This window comes from Mercenaria mercenaria, chromosome 4 (genome assembly GCF_021730395.1).
Source record: "Mercenaria mercenaria strain notata chromosome 4, MADL_Memer_1, whole genome shotgun sequence".
Lineage (NCBI taxonomy): Eukaryota > Metazoa > Mollusca > Bivalvia > Venerida > Veneridae > Mercenaria > Mercenaria mercenaria.
The window spans coordinates 73,195,649-73,218,875 of NC_069364.1; the positions used below are offsets into that span (position 1 = coordinate 73,195,649).

Below are 23,227 nucleotides of genomic sequence, written 5' to 3' on the forward strand. Positions count from 1 at the left end.
TGTTGTAAATTCCCTGCAGAAGTATGCTCAAGCATTTATAGTTGCTGAATCGCTAAACGTTAAATATTTTTAACATTTACACCCTTCAAAATATTTTTTATTACTTTCATTGGAAAATATGACCGGAGTTTGTTTTTATCATAATATGATAAGAACTGTTCTTGAAAACGTTAGATAGACTTCTGTGGTCAATTAGTATAGATATATTTAGTAATATGAATTTTAACTCCACTATTCGGAAATTAGGGGGGCTATTCAACTCGCCTCGGCGTCGGCGTCGGTGCCGGCGTGACCTTTCTTGGTTAAAGTTTTTCAGCAACCTTTGTTTTTCTGTCATATCTTTGTTACTATTGCTTATATCTTACTGTATCTTCACATAAACATTGTCCAGCATACAAGCAAATTATGTACAGGGGCTGGGCCCATTTTACCTAAGGTCAAGGTCACCAAGGTGTTATACTTAGGTTATTTTTAAGGTTAAAGCTTTCCGGCAACCTTTGTTTTTTCTGTCATATTTTTGTTACTATTGCTTATATCTTACTGCAAGTTCACATAAACATTGTCTAGCATACAAACAAAATATGTGCAGGGGCTGGGCCCATTATACCAAAGGTCAAGGTCACCAAGATGTTGTACTTAGGTTATTTTTAAGGTTAAAGTTTTTCGGCAACCTTTTTTTCTGACATATCTTTGTTACTATTGCTTATATCTTACTGTAGGTTCACAAAAACATTGTCCAGCATACAAAGTATGTGCAGGACCTGGGCTCATTATACCCAAGGTCAAGGTCATAAAGTTGTTATACTTGGAATTATTTTCATGTTAAATTTTATCGAAACTTTCGTTTGTAGACATATCTTTGGTAACTTGAAATTAAAAATATTTCTTTATAATTATCATCTGCATGTGTGGTTACATTCCCTGTAACTCTAATTGTATTTTTGACAGAATTATGCCCCTTACTTACTTTAATCTTTTGACAAACTTGGTTTCTTCACATAACTTTAGTACTCTATAAGATAATGACTTGAAACTCAAAATATATCTTTACCAACATCATCTGCATGTGTGGTAACAATCCGACTAACTCTAATTTGTGTTCTTGACAGAAATATGCCCATTTGGTGTATCTTACTCTTAAAATAGAGGTCTCTTATAGAGACATATATTCATTTTACTGTCAAATCGCCGAATAGTGGAGCGTGCTGTCTTACGGACAGCTCTTGTTTACAGAACCAATAATAGATAGTACATGTATAATTTCATAAAGAATTCCTGATTATCTAATAGATTATATATCTAAAATAATTATTTAAACATCTCCCTCCTTTCAATGTCTCGCACAAACTTCCTAAGGATAAATTAAAGACACATTTGACCAAGTTCTGAATTCGACAGATGAAGTAGGCAATAATTCAGTATTGTTTTATTAGATATTTTTGAACTTTTTTTGTTTTTGGTATTTTTCGTGGTATGTAGTTGGGGTATAGTCACACTGTCACAGTTTGATCATGCGATGGCATTTAATAGCAGAGGAAGAGACCCAAGGGGTATCTCTCAATATCTGTTTGGTGTTATAATCATTTTTTTCTACATACAGTTCAAGTATTAACTAGTTAAGGACTGTAACTGCATCTAAAGCATGATTTAACATGACAATAAACTATAATAATTAAAATTGATACTCTTCTTTTTTTTGTACTAAACACTCATTTCTACTTAATTTGCAATTTAAAGATGATACATTTATGAAAGTATAAAGAAAATAAAACGTTGGCAAGCACTTCTATACAGACTGTGAAGGTCATTAAGGAGAACTATGATCCAGGGCACTGGAGTCATTCAAGGGTTATGTTACATCATGAACACATTTGCAATGATCTCTAATGAGATGGTGATTATTATAGCTGGGATGAAAAGTGCCTAGCTCAGATCGCATTTGTCCAGTCGTTAGAGTCAGAGGTTAGAGATATTGTAAATTTTTTTAGAAAGTGCTATCAAAGAGGATTGATTTTATGGCCAAGTGCTTTACATTTAATGACTCTAACGACTGATGCCAGTCTAGGCTTTTACCTGGAGACTTTTATAACAAAATATCCTGTAACAAATTCCGATAAATAGTCAGTATTATTCAATAATTCATCTCCGTTTTGATGTTGCAAAGAAAACCGACTTGAGTGTTACTAAGTCAAGTTTAATTTCACTACATTGAATAAGAAAGTAGCACATCTTGCTTACAAGTCCAGCAATCTCCTCACTATGAACAAATATATGTTCCGCATAGGTAAAACCTGGCATATTACGTTTTACATGTACAGTTACGTACCAAATTAAAGTTCACAAAACTTGTTATCCGCTTGACCTGCATGTCTTGACGATTTAATATATTCAAAACAGTCGGGTTTCTTACCAGGTCATTCTACTGTGTATCAATTATAATGCCCCCCTTCAAAGAAGGCGGGGTATATTGTTTTGCAGATGTCGGTCGGTAGGTCGGTCGGACGGTCGGAATGTAGACCAATCAGTTTCCGGATGATAACTCAAGAACGCTTGGGCCTAGGTTCATGAAAGTTGATATGGAGGTTGGTCATCATCAGCAGATGACCCTTATTGATTTTGAGGTCAGTATGTTAAAGGTCAAGGTCACAGTGACACTGAACAGTAAAACGGTTTCCGGATGATAACTCAAGAATGCTTAGGCCTAGGCTCACGAAAGTTGATAGGAAGGTTGGTCATGACCAGCAGATGACTTCTATTGATTTTGAGGTCAGTAGGTCAAAGGTCAAAGTCACAGTGACCGGGAACTGTAAAATGGTTTCCAGGCAATAACTCTAGAACGCTTGGGTCTAGTGTCAGGAAAATTGATAGTTAGGTTGGCCCTGACCAGCAGATGACTCCTATTGACTTTGAGGGCATTAGGTCAAAGGTCAAGGTCAAATTGGCCAGGAACAGTTAAAACGGTTTCTGATCTTCTTGTCCAAAACCATAGGGCCTAGGGATTTGATATTTGGTATGTAGCAAAATCTAGTGGTCCTCTACCAAGATTATTCAGATTATTTCCCTGGGGTCAAATATGGCCCCACCCCGGGGGTCACATGGTTTATATAGACTTATATAGGAAAAAACTTTGAAAAACCTCTTGTCCAAAACCACAGGGCCTAGGGCTTTGATATTTTGTATATGACATCATTAAGTGGTCCTCTACTAAAATTGTTCAAATAATTCCCCTAGGGTCAAATATGGCTCCGCCCTGGGGGTCACATGGTTTACATAGACTTATATAGGGAAAATAACTTACATCATTCAAATTTGGACCACATGTATAGTTTTGAGTGGCAAGATGAACCTTGACATGAGTTGACCTTGATCTTGACCTAGTGACCTACTTTCACATTTCTGTAGCTACAGCCTTCAAATTTGGACCACATGCAAGTTTGTGTACCGAAAAAAACTTTGACCTTGTTATTGACCTAGTGACCTACTTTAACATTTTTGAAGGTACAGGCTTCAAATTTAGACCACATGCATAGTTTTTTGTTCCAAAATAAAATTTGACCTTGAATTTGACCTAGTGACCTACTATCACATTTCTCAAGCTACAGCCTTCAAATTTGAACCACAAGCATAGTTTTGTGTACTGAAATGAACTTTGATCTTGAGATTGACCTAGTGACCTAATTTCACAATTCTGAAGGTACAGGCTTCAAATTTGGACCACTTGCATAGTTTTGTGTTCCGAAATAAAATTTGACCTTGATTTTGACCTAGTGACCTGCTTTCACATTTCTCGAGCTACAGCCTTCAAATTTGAACCACATGCATAGTTTTGTGTACCGAAATGAACTTTGATCTTGAGATTGACATAGTGACCTACTTTAACATTTCTGGAGCCACAGGCTTCAAATTTGGACTGCATGCATATTTTTGTGTTCTGAATTGAAATTTGACATTGATTTTTACCTATTACCTACTTTCACATTTCTCAAGCTACAGCCTTCAAATTTGAAGCACATGCATAGTTCTGTCTACCGAAATGAACTTTGACCTTGAAATTGATCTAGTGACCTGCTTTCACATTTCTCAAGCCACAGCTTTCAAATTTGGACCACATACACATTGTTTTGTACCGAAATGAAATCTTACATTGATTGTGACCTTGAGCTAGTCTTGAAATTTGGAACATTCAAAAATGGCTCAGTGGATGGCGACAAGATCACTCTGTAATCTCTTGTTAGGTTAATAGGTTAAAGGTCAAGGTCAGATTAAACCAGAATGGTAGATCTTTTGTTTACAGTGAGCATATAATTTCTGTTCCTTGTGCAATTACTGAATGCATCAAGGGGGGCATTTCGTGTTCGACGAGCTCTTGTTAGATATTTATCACCAAATACGTTCGTCTTACGATAATAAAATACCAACATGTATGGTTTTCTGCGGCATCGACCGAGTATGGCATGAGGGTCTAATTTTCAAATTAAAACAAAACGGAATCTGTGGAAATCTTTTGCAGTGGACCAAAAGTTAACTTTCTAATCGTAATCAAAAAGTGTTTATCGGATCGTCTTTCTCAGATCTAAAATTTGTATCGGCCGGTGTCCCCCAAGGCTCGGTCCTTGGTCCTCTATTCTTTTTAGTATATGTTAATGACATTAATGATAATCTACTGAGTGTAGCTCGTCTTTTTTGCTGATGATAGTTCTTTTGGCTGTGTCATCTTCAGATATAGATTTCATGCAACGCATCTTAAATACTGATCTTCAGATAATTAGTGACTGGTCTCTGCAATGGCTCGTTGAATTTAATCCTAGTAAAACAGAAGTAGTATTTTTTACATTAGGATCAGAACGTAAACTTACATTAATTAATATTCAATAATGTTAGTCTTGACTTTGTCGAAAGTGATAAACATTTAGGAGTAACATTTAGATCTGATGGAAAATGACATGATCATATTAATAATATCATGTCATCCGCTTCGAAAACCCCTGAATCAATGAGATCACTGAAATTTAAAATTAATCGTAATTCATTGAATCAGATATATCTTATTTAAGACCCTTATTAGAATATGCATCTGTTGTATGGGATTGATGTGCCGACTGTGAGAAACAAGCTTTAGAAAAGATTTAGTACGAAGCAGCACGAATTGTAACTGGCTTAATCAGATCAGTCTCAATTAAACGGTTAATAAAGGAAATAGGTTGGGTTTCATTAAAAGACAGGGGCACTATTCAAAAACTTGTAACTGTTTATAAAGCAAGACAAGGAAACTTGCCAAATTATCTAGCGGATATATTTCCTGCAACTGTTTCTGAAACTACTCCACATCCTCTTCGTAATAACAACGACTATGAACATTAGCTCGTCGCACTCAGATATACAGTTCCTCTTTTCTTCCGTCAGCAACTTCTCTTTGGAATAATCTTGAACTACTGGTACTGATGATAAACCCGGACAGATGATAAAGTCGAACACCTTGGAAATATTAGATTGCAATCGGTTATTTATAAAATTGAACACACTATCTAATAGTTTCCACATACAACACCAACTGGTGTAAACAAAAACAAAATTGGTAAATATTCTGTATAAATAAATGACTTGCATAAATTTGTATAAAAAAAATTCATCCAAAATTACTGGGGAAGAGGGTGTTTTTTGCGCATGCTCACTGTCGAAACATGAAGGCCTGACATTTGTTAACTTTTCATTACTTGATCAGGAATGACTGTTGCAGCTTTTTGGGGAAAGTTTCAATATAACAATGTAAATGACAAAAGGTTCGAATTTATCATCAGTCAACGTTCATAAAGTCACCTTTTTACATACCTCTTTCAGGCCCTCACTTCGTGTAGTTTGCTTACTAAATATAAATTTGAATTATGTAAAGTGTTCAGCAAAGGTTAAGCTTTATTTTGATACAACCATTGATTTCAATTTGCAGAAATAAAAAAGTTACAGGTAAAAAACCTCATTTTCTGTTCGGGTTTATCATCAGTACCAGTAGACATAAGAAACTCGGAATCAATTAATATTTTCTAAACTAAATTAAAGACAAAATTTAAAGCGCATACCATTCATAAATACTACTGCGCAGGTGAAAGACAAATTTCAGTATATCATGCACAGTGCACGCATGCGTAATTACTGTAGTAACCTAAATGGTGATCTCTTTCGTAATCATCTTGGTAATAATCCTGTGTGAATGTGGTCATCAAAATGAGGACGCAGAACCTTTCTTCTTCAACTGTATTTACTTTCAAACTCAAAGAATTAAATATTGAATGAGCAATAAAATATGTTTAAACCTGACCTGCATATATTTCTAACTTTTATAAAACTCTCATACCAGCATTGTGATATGTATTACTCAAGTTTTTCTAATGATTACACCTAAAACACAGAGCTACAAAAGAACATCAGTTTAAGAACTTTACACCTTTGCACTGAAGTGTTGTCAGCTAACAGTTTCCATCATCACCATCATTTTTCTTTCGATTATCATTGTTGTCAATGGAACGTCAAAAGTTTCATTTTTTTTTATTCACGGATACACAATTAAATGCAATATTCTCGGAGAATGATAAAAATCCTCTTACACCGCCGGACTGTATATGAGTGTTTCAGAAAACGGCACATATCTCAGCTAAATGAACAAATGCCTAAAGAACGGACTCGTTTGCACTCCAGATGCACGCAACCTTTTCATTTGATTCGATATATAACGGGAAATCGTAATTACAAGACCTCAGTGTAATGTGCCATTTTGTTTACTCGTTCTGCGTAAAGTTCACCACTCCAACACAATTGGAACCCCCTGATCTGATAAAGCTACGGCCACACACTGGAGAATTTGATAAAAATCGATGCTATTATCTTCCCTTGTTTATTAAGATTAACGCTATACACAGTTGTCTCCCTTCCACCGTCTAACTCGAGAAACAGATCAATTTTGAAACAATATGTTTCGGCTATTTCCGTTTAACACATCTAACATAAATACCAGGATTATAGATATTGTAAAAACGTGGGAATAGGGAATTCATTTTATACCAATTTTTAGTACCGGTACAAAAACAACAAATACAGTATGCTTTAAAATGATTTCTACCAGGTAACATACAGTGTAACAACATTTATTTAACTGATTAGTTTTATTTATTTAATTCTGTTTTACAATAATATACAATACAGAACGGAAAAAAAGAACACGCCGAACGATAGCTTTACGTTACTTTATTCTTTTATTTTGCATCAGATATAATCAGTATATGAATATATGATCTTTATTATCCTCTTTTTATTTTGCATTAAAGAAACAAAGACATAAAAATATAAATCAAAATTCGTAAATACAACATTTGAATACAGGCAGTCACACTATTTATAAATATAACACACTTTACAATGTTGATACTTCAAAAAGCTTTTGAACGAGATGGGTGATAAATAAGAAAATGAAAATGACGAATATATATATTCTATAAAACTTAACCATGGGAAAAAAAACCGAACAGAATCAGTGATAATTTCGGAAGAAATAATAGTAAAACAAAGTATGAAGAACAACGCTTAAATAGTCTTCTATATATGATACTATAATTGTCATTTTCGAAAGTTCAAGTCATTGATATTTTTGACATCTTGCATATTTATTGCAGAATATGTTTAAGCCAATATCTAGCTTTCAAAGACTGAACCAACTGCAAATGGCCAGAAAAATACACACGTCTCATTTGACTTGAAACACACTTTTCTTAAATGCCTAGAACACCTCATTCTCAAATGGCTCAAATGCGGCACCAGTTTCAAATGGCTAGAAACAAGCTATTCCTGAATGACTAGAAATGACACATGTCTTAAAAGCATAGAAACGCATTCTTAAACCACTTTCAAATTGTAAGAAACACGTCCATCTCAGGTGGCGAAAATCACCAGGGTAATGGAATATCCGCTTCCATCACCGTTACCAAGATATGACTAAGACATTGAGCTATCACTTATCAACTGATCACGTGACTGGGAGCTAAATGGCGCAGACTTTCTCATACTGCCTTTATTGAACATTCCCAATGATGATCCGTATTGTACTTGACTCTGAGGGAAAGATTCTTGCAGAATCTGAAATCGAGTTAAAAACCCTATCATAATATTTCATGTTTTCATTTTATCGACATAAAACATGTTTAGATACAGATGAATAAACACTCCGTTTAGTTCGTTTGTTTGTTTTGAGTTTAACGTCGTTTTTCAACAGTATTTCAGTCATGCAACGGCAGGTAGTTTACCTAACCAGTGACCAGTACAAACCTGTTCTCCGCAAGTAACTGCCAACTTCCCCACATGAATCAGAGGTGGCGGACGAAGAAGGACACAAGAATGACACAAGAACTTCATGATGCTAGACATTTAAAGCGCAAGCTGGAACAGAAATGGCGCAAATCAAGACTGACATTAGACCACCAGCTTTACAGAGAACAGTGTGCAACAGTAAATGGGTTACTAAAAAAGGCAAAAATACATTTCTACTCGAATAAGGTAGAATCAAAGAGTCTTCAAAATCACAACGCATCTGTTAGGTGTTATAGATGACATCACTTTACCAAAAGCTGCATCCTCCAAACAATTTGCACAAGACTAGTGACTTTTTCATAAACAAAATAGACAAAATACGGACAGACATAGCATCCTGTTTTGTATCTGACATTTCTGACGACACTGAAACACAACCACCAATGGAGGACTGCCTAAACAGTTTTACTCCAGCCACACCAGAAGAAGTGAAGAATATTATTCAGGCATCTCCATGTAAGTCGTGTGAATTAGACCCAATACCAACTTGGCTTTTAAAGACATGCCTTGACGAGCTTCTTCCAGCTTTGACAAAAATTATCAACACATCACCGGAAACCGCGTATGTTCCAAAAGAATTCAAAAAGTCTCACGTTAGACCTCTTTTGAAGAAAACAGAACTTGATTCCAATGAACTAAAGAACTACAGGCCTGTTTCAAACCTACCTTTTGTCTCAAAAGTACTGGAAAAAGTAGTAGATAAACGCAATGAGTGCCACCTGACTTCGAAGAACCTAGATGAACAGCACATGTCTGCATACAGAAAGCATCACTCGACAGAAACTGCACTTCTCAAAGTTCAAAATGACATTCTTCAATCCCTGGATCAAAACGAAAACACAATTTTGGTAATGCTTGACTTATCAGCTGCGTTTGATACTATTGATCATGAAACGTTGCTAAAACGCTTGGAAAAGGACTTCGGAGATCATTGGCAAACCACTACAGTGGATGACTTCTTCTCTGAATGACCGCTACCAAACAGTCTCAGTAAATGGCGAACTGTCTACTCCAGTCCACATGAAATACAGTGTACCACAAGGATCTGTCCTAGGACAGAAAAACTACATCATGTACACAAAATCCGTTGGTTCAATCTGCAGAAGCCATGGACTGAATCACCACTTTTATGCCGATGACTCACAACTATACTTGTCGTTTAAGCCAAAAAATATTTCTTACGAACATGAAGCCCTATCTCAAATTGAAATCTGTCTCAACGACATAGTCTCTTGGATGCATCAGAAAATGCTGAAGCTCAATACTGACAAAACTGAGGTCATTGTTGTTTCACACAAATCACACAAAAATACCCGAAGATATCTGCGTGAAAGTAGGTCCCTCTCAGATTGAACCATCAATTTGTGTGAAGAATCTCGGTGAACATGGTCATGACACAGCATGTTAACTCTCTTTGTAGAGCTAGTTACGCATAACTTCGGCAAATAGGCCACATTAGGCAGTACATCACAGCTGATGCTACCAAGTCTCTTGTGAACTCTCTGGTTACATCGAAAGTAGACTACTGTAACTCGCTGCTGTATGGAATTTCCAATGACACACTGAAAAAACTTCAATGTGTACAAAACACAGCGGCCCACATCATAACCAAGACTCCACGATACGATCACATCACGCCGGTCTTGAAGGAGTTGCATTGGCTTCCGGTTCAGCACCGCATTGAGTTCAAAATCTTGACACTTACATACAAAGCCATGCACAATGAATCTCCCAAGTATATTGTCGATATGCTGGACATGTACAAGCCTCGTAGAGACTTTAGGTCGGCAAATCGCCCGGTGTCTTTGGTTGTACCGAGGAGTCGAACAGTAAAGTATGGTGACAGAAGTTTCAAGCATGCAGCTCCAAAGCTTTGGAATGCCCTCCCAGCAAGCATCAGAGATTGAAGCTCACTGTCCGCATTTAAAAGATCTTTGAAAACGCATCTCTTTCACACATGTTATATAAGATAACAAAATCTGAAATACTGTTGCAAATGGCGTTAAACCCAAAACAAACCTGTTAAGAAAGGGATTGCTCTCGTAATGTAATTTAACGTTGAACATAATTTATGGATGATCTTGTTTTTAATTACTATTCCTTTTAATCTTTTACCAATATATTTACATGTATGTATATGTATGTATGTATGTGTTCTTTATGTTTTGTAAAGCACTTTTGAACGTACATATTTTGTATGAAGAGTGCTATATACGTGTGGTAAAATAATAATAATAATTTCAGACACAATGTCGTTTATCAAATAGTCACGGAGAACATACGCCCCGCCCGAGGATCGAATTTTAGACAGGTCAAATTAAATATGCTAATTCATATCAGTTCAAATACATACTTAAATAATACTTGATGTATTTCCTCAAACATTTTAAATCGTTGACCTTATATCGTTTTTATCAGATGATAAAATATGTTACTAATCACTTCACATATACACTTATAAGGTAGTGAAACTGTAGTCATACCTCGTGTTTCCAGTCGTTTCTAATATCACGAGTGCTGGCATCTTCAGCTGATGAAATGTTTTCTGAAAGACATTTAAACATTATACCTAACATATCTGTTTCATACTTAAATGCTAGTTATTTCAAAATTGGTTCATTTGACATGTTTTATAATATCTTTTATATGACCTTTTTTAATAACTATAGAATTTAAAACATACCTTTAGATTTCGTATTCCGTTCATCTTTCGAGGTAGGGTTCTGTAAAACATGTATGAAACAGTATGGTAAGGATAATAAAATATATAGAATTTTGTACTAAAGAATGATAAACTGATTATTTCATTTTTTGTTTTGATGTAATGGTAACCTTTATTTGATGTCGCATATGACCGACATGTCCGGTTTTCCGCTGCTGTTTAATAAACAAACGTATTAAATTACCAGGCAGTATATTATTCTCTTCAAAAAGATATCTTCAAAACACAAAACAGACACACCAGACGGAGAAGATGAATGATTATCTTAGAGACATTGTGTTTTGTACAATTGCAGGTAAATATTTGCTCCATCAGTTGACCGAAGTCACAAGAATACCGAACTTGTTACATTTGTTGTCTCCCTTATCATTTCTTTAAGTTTCTTTTTTAATTATTGCTTTCTTCTTTAAGTGGTTCATTAGATATTACAAAGAAACTAGGAATATGAACTGTGCGAAATCGAGCTTAATATTTACCGTTGACAAATATGTAGCAGACTTCTTCCTTGCATGTAGCTTGTATGCATTTTTCACCTGTTCAACCAAATGATATATTGAATTACATAATGCCATCTCATCTTTGGTATCATTTAATCTAAATGCTCAGAGAATTTCAAAAGATAAAATGAATGAAAACACTCAAGAAATAATTTTAATACCAATATCAAGTTTCAACTAGAGCTATCAGTAATGTTGATTAATACCCCAGACACGACATTGGTACAGGGTAAGTAAATATGAAGCGGACAAAAACTGAGCTATTTCATTTTGACTTCTCTGTGTGACCTTGACCTTGGAACTATTGACCTGGGATGTGCGATTTGCATGTCGTCTTTAATGCTAGCTTTATGAAGTTTATTTCCAGTTTTTAAAAGATATTGATCGGACACAAATTTGAGCAATCTAATCTCAGACCCCTTAAGTTTGATTGACCTTGGACCTAGTGACTAGGGTATTGCGCTTGTCTTGATAAGGCTTACTATTGGTGCTAATTTTATGTGGTTAAGAAAGCAGGAGCCGACACAAATTTGCACTATTTGATCTTTGACCTCTAAGTGTGACCTTGACCATGGATGTAGCGACCTGGGATGACCTCTGAATGTTCTCTTGATGACGGTTACAATTGATGCTAGTTTTAGGAAAATCATTTCAATGTTTAAAAGATTTGGAACAGACACAAATTTAAGCTATCTGACTTTTGACCTCCAGATGTGTCCTTGGCCTTGAACCGAATGACCTGGTTTTTGCGCTCTGTACATTGCATCGATGAGATTGATATTTGATACTAGTTTTATGAAAATCTCTCCAGCGGTTAAGAAGATATGGAGCGAAAAAAAATCTATAGACGGATGGACGGACGGACGGGTGGGTGAGTGGAACAACGGACACGCATGCCTTCAATATAGTCCCCACTTATTTTGTATCTTGGGATATAATAATAACATACAAGTCTATGTATTTGATTAAGTACCGAACTTCTAGTAAAGAGGCTAGGTTTCCTGTAGCGGGACGCGTAGTCACTTCCAGCAGAAAATACTAAAACAGTTATAGTGTGACGTTAAAGGTATGGAACTCACCTGTTTGTTCAGCAAGCAGTGGAACAGAAAAATAAAAAATCCCTGAAAAGATAAGTAATGATAAAAACTACAAGCCCTGTCGACCATTTTAATACTTTGTAGCGAAAAGGACATAATCGATGGGAAAATGAAGGGACCTGTTTGATAAGTGATTCATAATGCAAAAAAAATGTTGTACGGGTAATCATACACGTTGCAAATGCATAAGCAAGCAGTGTGCTGGAATAGTTATCGTACTCCTTATAATAGTTATGAATAAATGTAATCTTCAATTCTTAGTAGAAGAGTAAGCACAGCAGAGTTATGGTTGCTGTATACTACACTTTCCCTCAAATACCTTTATCATTGTGTGAGTTTTAATAATAAACCTTTGACAGTTTTGGAGTTAAGCTCAAAACAAAAGTGTTATGAGATAGTCAAATCATGAGAGATAATTCAGAATGTGAACATGGTAGAGTAATGGCTCTGTAGTAAACACTGCCTTTCTCATTGTATGAAGGTTTAACTAATAAAGTCCTTTCATATTTTTGAAGTTATGCTCAGGACTAAAGTGTTAAGGATGGGCGGATGGATGCCTTTCGAAATTTGTTTGATGTTAGTGATGTTGCTGAACAAAAGCAAGTTGAAGCAATGGAAAGTGCGGCAAAATTTAAACCAAAATCTGGATGCGGACGCTATGACGAGTAGGTTAGGTCAGAAAAAAAAAAGACATAATTTGCTTAGTGATAAATACTATCGTATGAAATATACATGAAATATATGTTTAGTTTGGGTATAACCGAGATTATTAAGCTGAACCAAACAATAACATGGGAACAGAAAAATGTGTATTCTATCACTAGAAGGCAAGTCTTTTAAAAACAGAAGAAAAAAACAATAAAGGGAAAATGGGGTTTTAAATGTCTTTGTATGTATACACACAAAACACTTTTCTTTGATCTCTTTGATCTCTCGAAATTGTATTTTTAGAATTTTTAAGGTAATATTGAATGATTTCATACCTGCAACCCGTTCAATATGGCAAATATATACTGTATAAAGTAGAAACTGTCGTTCACATAGAATATTCCAAGTATCCAGGATATCCCAGTTATTGGAACAAGAACACACAGTGACCACAGACTGGTTCTGTAAAACAATGATTTGAAATAAATTTATACCTTAGTATACAGTCAGAACATGATACCGCGTGGTAAACAGAATTTTAAAGCTGTGCGTGACAGCTAGCTAAAAACGCCAGTATCTGGTTGGTTGCTCCTGGATGTCAACCGTGTTATATATGTTGATAACACATATGCAAAGTCACATTCATACATAAATAAATGCTGGCTGTAGTCAGCCCCGACTATATAAATTTATAACATTTGCATTATGTCAAATGACCATTTTGCCACTGGTCATGTTATGGTTCCTTTATTTGTTTTTGTCCAGAGTTCATACTCATGAACATTTTAAGTCTGAAATTTAGACTTTTTAAAAATCTCTAAAACTTTAAACAAGCATAACTTCCTTTGTAATAAATCCACACTACCGAAACGGTTCTATTATACGGCACATTTACACCAAGTTTCATTAAAGTCCGTACAAGATTTATTTGGCTCTTGTTTATAAACAAATGTAAATGTAAATCGCATACATACATACACTTCTATATGGTTTCATTTCAGACAGACTACGTTCTTGGAACATGGCCTGTCCTATAGGACTATTGCCCATGTACTTTTAAAGACAAAATACTTCTTACCTTACCTGTGCAATTAGCTGTATTTTATAACTTAAGGAATTTTGCGAAGGTGACATCTGTAAAACTTTGTGAATTTTTTATGTTTACAATTTTTCAATAAATCACAAGTTTATAGTAATGTTAGTGGTATAATCGCCAGTTTATGATAATGTAAGTGGTATTATCAAACGTTTATGGTAATGTTATTGGTATAAATATTTGTATGGAACGCCTGTATAAAAAATTATATTTTAAATTACCTGACCTTCTCTGACGTCTTTTTACTCTTTACAGCAGTTAATTGGAACATTGTACGAATAACAATAAACAGACATATGATATTAAACTGAAAAAGAAAGACTTGTGATTCAAAAACACATAATACCATGTTTAAACCGACATAAAACGCTCGAAAAAAAAAAGATTTGCTTATCACAATTTATTTTGAAGAGGTGTGACTGAAGTTTGTTTTTAGATTAAATTATCATATTTATTTCACTTGAAATATCTTATTATAAAAACAACTTCGAATCTTAGCTTGCCAGATGATAAACAAAAAAAAAAAAATTGTTGTAAAATTGAAGATTAAGTCCTAGGAAAAGACGCAACGTATTTTTACAAATAAATATAGTAATATTACTAAACAAAGTATTAAAAAACTCACAAAGATAATGACTAGAGCTGGACCAACGAAAGCCCATATCACACCATTGCTAACTGACAGCCAACAACTGAAAATAAAACACAAATCTTATATCATATCAATAATATATCCAATACAAATCAAAGAGAAAACAACTGTTAATCCCAATCCAACAGGTCAGATGTTAATCCCATTCCAAAATATGTCTTCTTTAAATCCCGTTCTAAGATATGGCAACTGTTAATCCCATTCAAAGAGGCATTTTGCAACAGTATCTATACTTACAAATTTTCAGTTCCATAACCATTTAATTTGGTCACTCCTAGAGATATCCCAACAATCATAGCTGGTATCACTGAAAACAGATGTACGAAAAAAATCTTAAATTATAATATCACTCTAACTCTCATATAATCGAATTTTCACAAAGGAATTATTAGAACATCTGGGAAATGTTTGTTTTACGTACACAATTGTAAAGAATTCTTATTTATTAACTAAATGAGAAAATTAAACGCTTTAATTACCCCAAGCAAGGATAAGCAAAAGCTTAGTTCTTGACTTTGTTTTAAACACCACGAGGAGAGTCACAGCTATTTCAACTCCTTCCACCAGCATGATAGAGAATACAACAAGATAAATGTATTGCAGAACGGCCGCTATCGCTGCACAGGCAATCTGTAACATAGCAAATAGCGAATACGACAAGATAAATGTATTGCAGAACGGCCGCTATCGCTGCACAGGCAACCTGTAACAAAGCAAATAGCGAATACGACAAGATAAATGTATTGCAGAACGGCCGCTATCGCTGCACAGGCAACCTGTAACATAGCAAATAGCGAATACGACAAGATAAATGTATTGCAGAACGGCCGCTATCGCTGCAGAGGCAATCTGTAACAAAGCAAATAGCGAATACGACAAGATAAATGTATTGCAGAACGGCCGCTATCGCTGCACAGGCAACCTGTAACATAGCAAATAGCGAATACGACAAGATTAATGTATTGCAGAATGGCCGCTATCGCTGCACAGGCAATCTGTAACATAGCAAATAGCGAATACGACAAGATAAATGTATTGCAGAACGGCCGCTATCGCTGCACAGGCAACCTGTAACATAGCAAATAGCGAATACGACAAGATTAATGTATTGCAGAACGGCCGCTATCGCTGCACAGACAACCTGTAACATAGCAAATAGCGAATACGACAAGATAAATGTATTGCAGAACGGCCGCTATCGCTGCAAGACAACCTGTAACATAGCAAATAGCGAATACGACAAGATAAATGTATTGCAGAACCGCCGCTATCGCTGCACAGGCAATCTGTAACATAGCGAATACGACAAAATAAATGTATAGCAGAATGGCCGCTATTGCTGAACAGGCAATCTGTAACATAGCAAATAGCAAATACGACAAGATAAATGTATTGCAGAACGGCCGCTATCGTTGCACAGGCAATCTGTAACATAGCAAATAGCGAATACGACAAGATAAATGTATTGCAGAACGGCCGCTATCGCTGCACAGGCAATCTGTAACAAAGCAAATAGCGAATACGACAAGATAAATGTATTGCAGAACGGCCGCTATCGCTGCACAGGCAACCTGTAACATAGCAAATAGCGAATACGACAAGATTAATGTATTGCAGAACGGCCGCTATCGCTGCACAGACAACCTGTAACATAGCAAATAGCGAATACGACAAGATAAATGTATTGCAGAACGGCCGCTATCGCTGCAAGACAACCTGTAACATAGCAAATAGCGAATACGACAAGATAAATGTATTGCAGAACCGCCGCTATCGCTGCACAGGCAATCTGTAACATAGCGAATACGACAAAATAAATGTATAGCAGAATGGCCGCTATTGCTGAACAGGCAATCTGTAACATAGCAAATAGCAAATACGACAAGATAAATGTATTGCAGAACGGTCGCTATCGCTGCACAGAAAACCTGTAACATAGCAAATAGCGAATACGACAAGATAAATGTATTGCAGAACGGCCGCTATCGCTGCACAGGCAATCTGTAACAAAGCAAATAGCGAATACGACAAGATAAATGTATTGCAGAACGGCCGCTATCGCTGCACAGGCAACCTGTAACATAGCAAATAGCGAATACGACAAGATAAATGTATTGCAGAACGGCCGCTATCGCTGCAGAGGCAATCTGTAACAAAGCAAATAGCGAATACGACAAGATAAATGTATTGCAGAACGGCCGCTATCGCTGCACAGGCAACCTGTAACATAGCAAATAGCGAATACGACAAGATTAATGTATTGCAGAACGGCCGCTATCGCTGCACAGGCAATCTGTAACAAAGCAAATAGCGAATACGACAAGATAAATGTATTGCAGAACGGCCGCTATCGCTGCACAGGCAACCTGTAACATAGCAAATAGCGAATACGACAAGATTAATGTATTGCAGAACGGCCGCTATCGCTGCACAGACAACCTGTAACATAGCAAATAGCGAATACGACAAGATAAATGTATTGCAGAACGGCCGCTATCGCTGCAAGACAACCTGTAACATAGCAAATAGCGAATACGACAAGATAAATGTATTGCAGAACCGCCGCTATCGCTGCACAGGCAATCTGTAACATAGCGAATACGACAAATAAATGTATAGCAGAATGGCCGCTATTGCTGAACAGGCAATCTGTAACATAGCAAATAGCAAATACGACAAGATAAATGTATTGCAGAACGGCCGCTATCGTTGCACAGGCAATCTGTAACATAGCAAATAGCGAATACGACAAGATAAATGTATTGCAGAACGGCCGCTATCGCTGCACAGGCAATCTGTAACAAAGCAAATAGCGAATACGACAAGATAAATGTATTGCAGAACGGCCGCTATCGCTGCACAGGCAACCTGTAACATAGCAAATAGCGAATACGACAAGATTAATGTATTGCAGAACGGCCGCTATCGCTGCACAGACAACCTGTAACATAGCAAATAGCGAATACGACAAGATAAATGTATTGCAGAACGGCCGCTATCGCTGCAAGACAACCTGTAACATAGCAAATAGCGAATACGACAAGATAAATGTATTGCAGAACCGCCGCTATCGCTGCACAGGCAATCTGTAACATAGCGAATACGACAAAATAAATGTATAGCAGAATGGCCGCTATTGCTGAACAGGCAATCTGTAACATAGCAAATAGCAAATACGACAAGATAAATGTATTGCAGAACGGTCGCTATCGCTGCACAGAAAACCTGTAACATAGCAAATAGCGAATACGACAAGATAAATGTATTGCAGAACGGCCGCTATCGCTGCACAGACAACCTGTAACATAGCAAATAGCGAATACGACAAGATAAATGTATTGCAGAACGGCCGCTATCGCTGCACAGACAATCTGTAACATAGCGAATACGACAAGATAAATGCATTGCAGAATGGCCTCTATCGCTACACAGGCAATCTGTAACATAGCAAATAGCACATACGACAAGATAAATGTATTGCCGAACGGCCGATATCGCAGCAGAGACAATCTGTAACATAGCAAATAGCGAATACGACAAGAAGAATGTATCGCAGAATGGCCTCTATCGCTGCACAGGCAACCTGTAACAGAGCACACAGAGAATACGAAAAGATAAATGTACTGCAGAATAGATGCTTTTGCTTCACAGGCAACTTGTAACATAGCAAACAGCGAATAAGACAAGATAAATGTACTCTGGAACGGCCGCCATCACAGCACAGGCAACCTGTGGAATAGCAAATAGCGAATACGACAAGATAAATGTATTGCCGAACGGTCGATATCGCTGCACAGGCAATCTGTAACATAGGAAATAGCGCATACGACAAGATAAATGTATTGCCGAACGGCCGATATCGTTGCAGAGACAACCTGTAACAAAGCACACAGAGAATACGAAAAGATAATGTACTGCAGAATAGATGCCTTTGCTTCACAGGCAATTTGTAACATAACTAATAGCGAATAAGACAAGATACCCGACTCCGGAACGGCCGCCATCACAGCACAGGCAACCTGTGGAATAGCAAATAGCGGATACGACAAGATAAATGCATTGCAGAACGGCCGCTATCGCTGTACAGGCAACCTGTAACAAAGCACACAGAGAATACGAAAAGATAAATGTACTGCAGAATGGGCAATATCACATCACAGGCAACTTGTAACACAGCACACAGTTGTTTCTGTTTTGGGGTTTATGTCACCCTACACAAATACAGATCATATGGCGACTTTCCAGCTTTTGATGGTGGAGGAAGACCCCAGGTGACCCTCCGAGCATTATTTCATCACGGGCGGGCACCTGGGTAGACCCATAAGCCAGCTGGATGGCTCCCTCACATGAAGGGTTAAACGCCCCAAGTGAGGCTCGAACCCACATCGGTGAGGGGTAAGTGATTAGATGTCAGCGACCTTAACCACTAAGCATACTGTGACTTACAGCAGAACGGCCGCTGTTTCTGCAAAGGAAACCTGTAACAGCGAACAGTACCTTCTATATAATACGATATATATCATGTACTAACAACTGATCTTTTTTCTGCATTTATATGAAAGTAAAAGGAACAGATCGCTAAGACAAGATAAATTTAACAATTTATTTAATTCTATACAGTATTCTAAATGTTTAAACACATTAAAATATTGAACTGGCATTAATTTCATACGAAAGGTACAGTTATTGTATAAAGAAACGTATAAAGAAAAGAAATATTAATTTGAAAATGAGATAAACATGGACAAGTAACTAACACTGCTCTCCGTCCTGTCGACACCAGCCAGAAAGATTATATAAGACAGCAGTAAGGCAGTACACAAGTTCATTAATCTGGTGGTACGATCATTTCTCACGCGCCTGAAATACAAATAACAGAACAAACAAGAGCTGTCAGTGGACAACGCGCTCGACTATTGTCAGTGCTTGATAGTAAAATATAAGCAATGAGTAAAACTTTAACATTACAATAAGCATATTCTAAGTCGAAAAGGGGCCATAATTCAGTCAAAATGCTTGATAGAGTAGCCTCCTCCTTTTTACAGACTGGGGTCATGATGGTAAACAAGTATGCAAAATATGAAAGCAATATCTCAATGGACTTTGCAAATATTTGGGGTGGTACGCAAACTTTAACATTTATTCTAAGTTGAAAAGGGGCCATAATTCAGTCAAAATGCTTGATAGAGTTGCCTCCTCCTTTTTACAGACTGAGGTCATGACGGTAAACAAGTATGCAAAATATGAAAGCAATATCTCAATGGACTTTGAAAATGTTTGGGGTGGTACGCAAACTTTAACATTTATTCTAAGTCGAAAAGGGGCCATAATTCAGTCAAAATGCTTGATAGAGTTGTCTCCTACTTTTTACAGACTGGGGTCATGATGGTAAACAAGTATGCAAAATATGAAAGCAATATCTCAATGGACTTTGAAAATATTTGGGGTGGTACGCAAACTTTAACATTTGTGTGACGCTCACGCTAACGCTTACGCTCACGCTAACGCCGACGCCGGGGCGAGTAGGATAGCTCCCCTATTTTTCGAATAGTCGAGCTAATAAAAACATTAAGCATTGTATCTAGTAAATTAACACATTCATTAATGATTAAAAAATGACGTTATTTACAGCAAAACACGTTTATCTAGAAAACTTTTGGAAGCATAGAATGCAACCAAGCAAACTACCGATAATAGCAGACTCGGTTTCTGCACATGGAATGTGCAACACCCCTCACGCCTCTAGCACCGGCAAAGGCGGAATTCTATAAGATAGATATTAAACGGACCCTATGATCCGAAAGAACCAGAAATTATTCTGAAGACGAGTTTTAGCAGCACCGTTGAAAAAGAAATGTCACACTACATGGTCGTGGACGTAGCCCGTAATAAATCAACCAATTAGCACACGTCAAAAGTATGTACAAATGAACTTATCCAAGTTATCCGTGCATTGAGACTACTTACTTAGATAATAATTATTGACCATTAAATATACAGTTACTGGACATAAACATATTGTGTAAGTTGGGGTCAAATACTGTTTTGCAAACGTATACTTACTTCCAAAGACAAAGATGAACAACGCAGGTGACCAGCAGACAAATTATTGAAACACTGATGCCTATGATGGAGATAATTCGAAGTGCCTGTGACGACGAATCAGCCTGCAAGATATATGATTCTTAGATACTGTTAAGACTAAAATTGCTGGACAGTTTTAAATTAAGTGGCTGGATTGAAATCATACATATACATAATAATTATTTTGAACTGAACTGTATGATAACATATACAACAAGAGGGTCATGATGACCCTGAATCGCTCACCTGAGTAATATGAGCAACACGTTTCAAATGTCAAACTGATGCTAAAATATTAAGAAAGTCAGTAGGTCACATTCATAGTCAATGCAATTCAGTTTCATCATCGGTGTGCAAAACTGTACATGTCATCCAAATTTCAAGGCTGATCTTAAAAAACAAGAAAGTAGGTCAGGAGGTCAAGGCCACAGTCAAGTGACTTCATAATACATAGGGTCATCAGGTAATTATTATTAAACAGTCTTGGAAATAGGATCAGATAATTTTTCAAGTATTTTTTCCTATATAACTGATATAATAATTAAATGACCCCGGGGCGGGGCCTCTTTTAACCCCAGGGGCATAATTTGAACAATTTTGGTAGAGTAATACTAGGCAATGCATCATACCAAATATCAAAAGCCGAAGTCGTGTGGTTTGAGACAAGAAGCTTTTTAAAGTTTTTTCCTATATAAATCTATATAAAACATGGGACCCCCAAGGCAGGGCCTCTTTTCACCCCAGGGGTACAATTTGAACAATTCTGGTTGAGGACCATAAGACAATGCTACAAACAAAATATCAAAGGCTTAAGTCATGTGGTTTCAGACAAGAAGATTTTTAAACTTTTTTTCCTATATAAGTCTATGTAAAACTTGGGGCCCCCGGGGCGGGGCCATATTTGACCCTAGAGGGATAATTTGAACAATCTTGGTAGAGGACCACTAGATGATGCTACATACCAAATATCAAAGCCCTAGGGCTTGTGGTTTTGTACAAGAAGATTTTCGAAGTTTTCCCTATATAAGTCTACCATGTGACCCTCCGAGGCGGGGCCATATTTGACCCTAGAGGGATAATTTAAACAATTTTGGTAGAAGAACACTAGATGATGCTACACATCAGATGTCAAAGCCTTAGGCCCTGTGGTTTTGGACAACAAGATTTTTAAAGATTTTACTTTCGGTTGCCATGGCAGTTCTGCATGGAATTCAATTCTTTGAATAATTTTGAAAGGGGGCCACCCAAGGATCATTCCTGTGAAGTTTGGTGTAATTCTGCCCAGTGGTTTTCAAGAAGAAGATTTTTTTAGAAAATGTTGACGGACGGACGACGGACGACACACGACGGACAATGACCGGTCACAAAAGCTCACCATGAGCCTGCCTTTGTCTCATGGTGAGCTAAAAAGACCCGTATTCCAAATAAGTCAACTCTTACACTCACTTGTCAGAAATGTTCAAAATCATATACTGCACATTTCAGTCACACGATGAATGTGGAATGGCATCACTATTCAGATATCACTTCAAAATGGGGCTGCAACTCTGATTTACTAATACGTATGGTACTTTAAAAATGATTTGTTCAGGTTTACACATTTACCTCACTGAAAGGACTCATCAGGATTGCAAAGTTAGTCAGGTGGTCACATTCACATATCGTATAGTTCTCATTGCTAAAACTGACAATGCAGCCTTCACTTGACCAGTACCCTTGGGAATCGCTGAAATCCAATAATTGATAAAATCATAAATTGTTGATTGTTTATATTTATTCAATTCATAACTATTTGCTTCTTTATGTGTGCAAGTAAAATAAAGCCATTTATTTTTGGAAGAAAAAAGACAATATTGTTTCCATGTTAAGCATTTATCAGTATGTTTTACTACTCTATCATGAAATATAACAATAAATGGTAATAGTAATGTAGAAATATTCCTGATGTTTTTCATGTTTATGTGTTAATACTTACTTTTGAAACTGCCAAAATGCACACACAGGATCCGTCAATGTGCTCTGTATATTTAAAGTACATTATATAATCACAATTATATTTATGGTTGTAATATATAAAAC

At 36.6% G+C, this 23,227-nt stretch overlaps 1 protein-coding gene across 1 annotated transcript; it reads right to left on the reverse strand.

The window, feature by feature from the left end:
• Positions 1-7,152: 7,152 nt before the first annotated feature.
• Positions 7,153-22,868, reverse strand: LOC123552981 (adhesion G protein-coupled receptor L3-like). Its single transcript, XM_053541685.1, has 13 exons — positions 22,754-22,868; positions 21,128-21,231; positions 19,822-19,924; positions 15,544-15,694; positions 15,302-15,371; positions 15,038-15,104; positions 14,634-14,719; positions 13,652-13,778; positions 12,651-12,692; positions 11,551-11,607; positions 11,036-11,075; positions 10,836-10,897; positions 7,153-8,121 (listed from the first exon to the last, which is right to left on the reverse strand). The coding sequence occupies exons 1-13, from the start codon at positions 22,769-22,771 to the stop codon at positions 7,981-7,983; spliced, it is 1,068 nt and encodes a 355-aa protein (XP_053397660.1). The 5' UTR covers positions 22,772-22,868; the 3' UTR covers positions 7,153-7,980.
• Positions 22,869-23,227: the final 359 nt, after the last annotated feature.

Excerpts from the sequence above, each read along its gene's own strand:
- LOC123552981 (XM_053541685.1), bottom strand. Across the intron at positions 15,372-15,543 it reads TTTGCTTATCCTTGCTTGGG|TGATACCAGCTATGATTGTT; the intron begins GTAATTAAAGCG and ends ATCTGTTTTCAG. Across the intron at positions 12,693-13,651 it reads CCATATTGAACGGGTTGCAG|GGATTTTTTATTTTTCTGTT; the intron begins GTATGAAATCAT and ends TTATCTTTTCAG.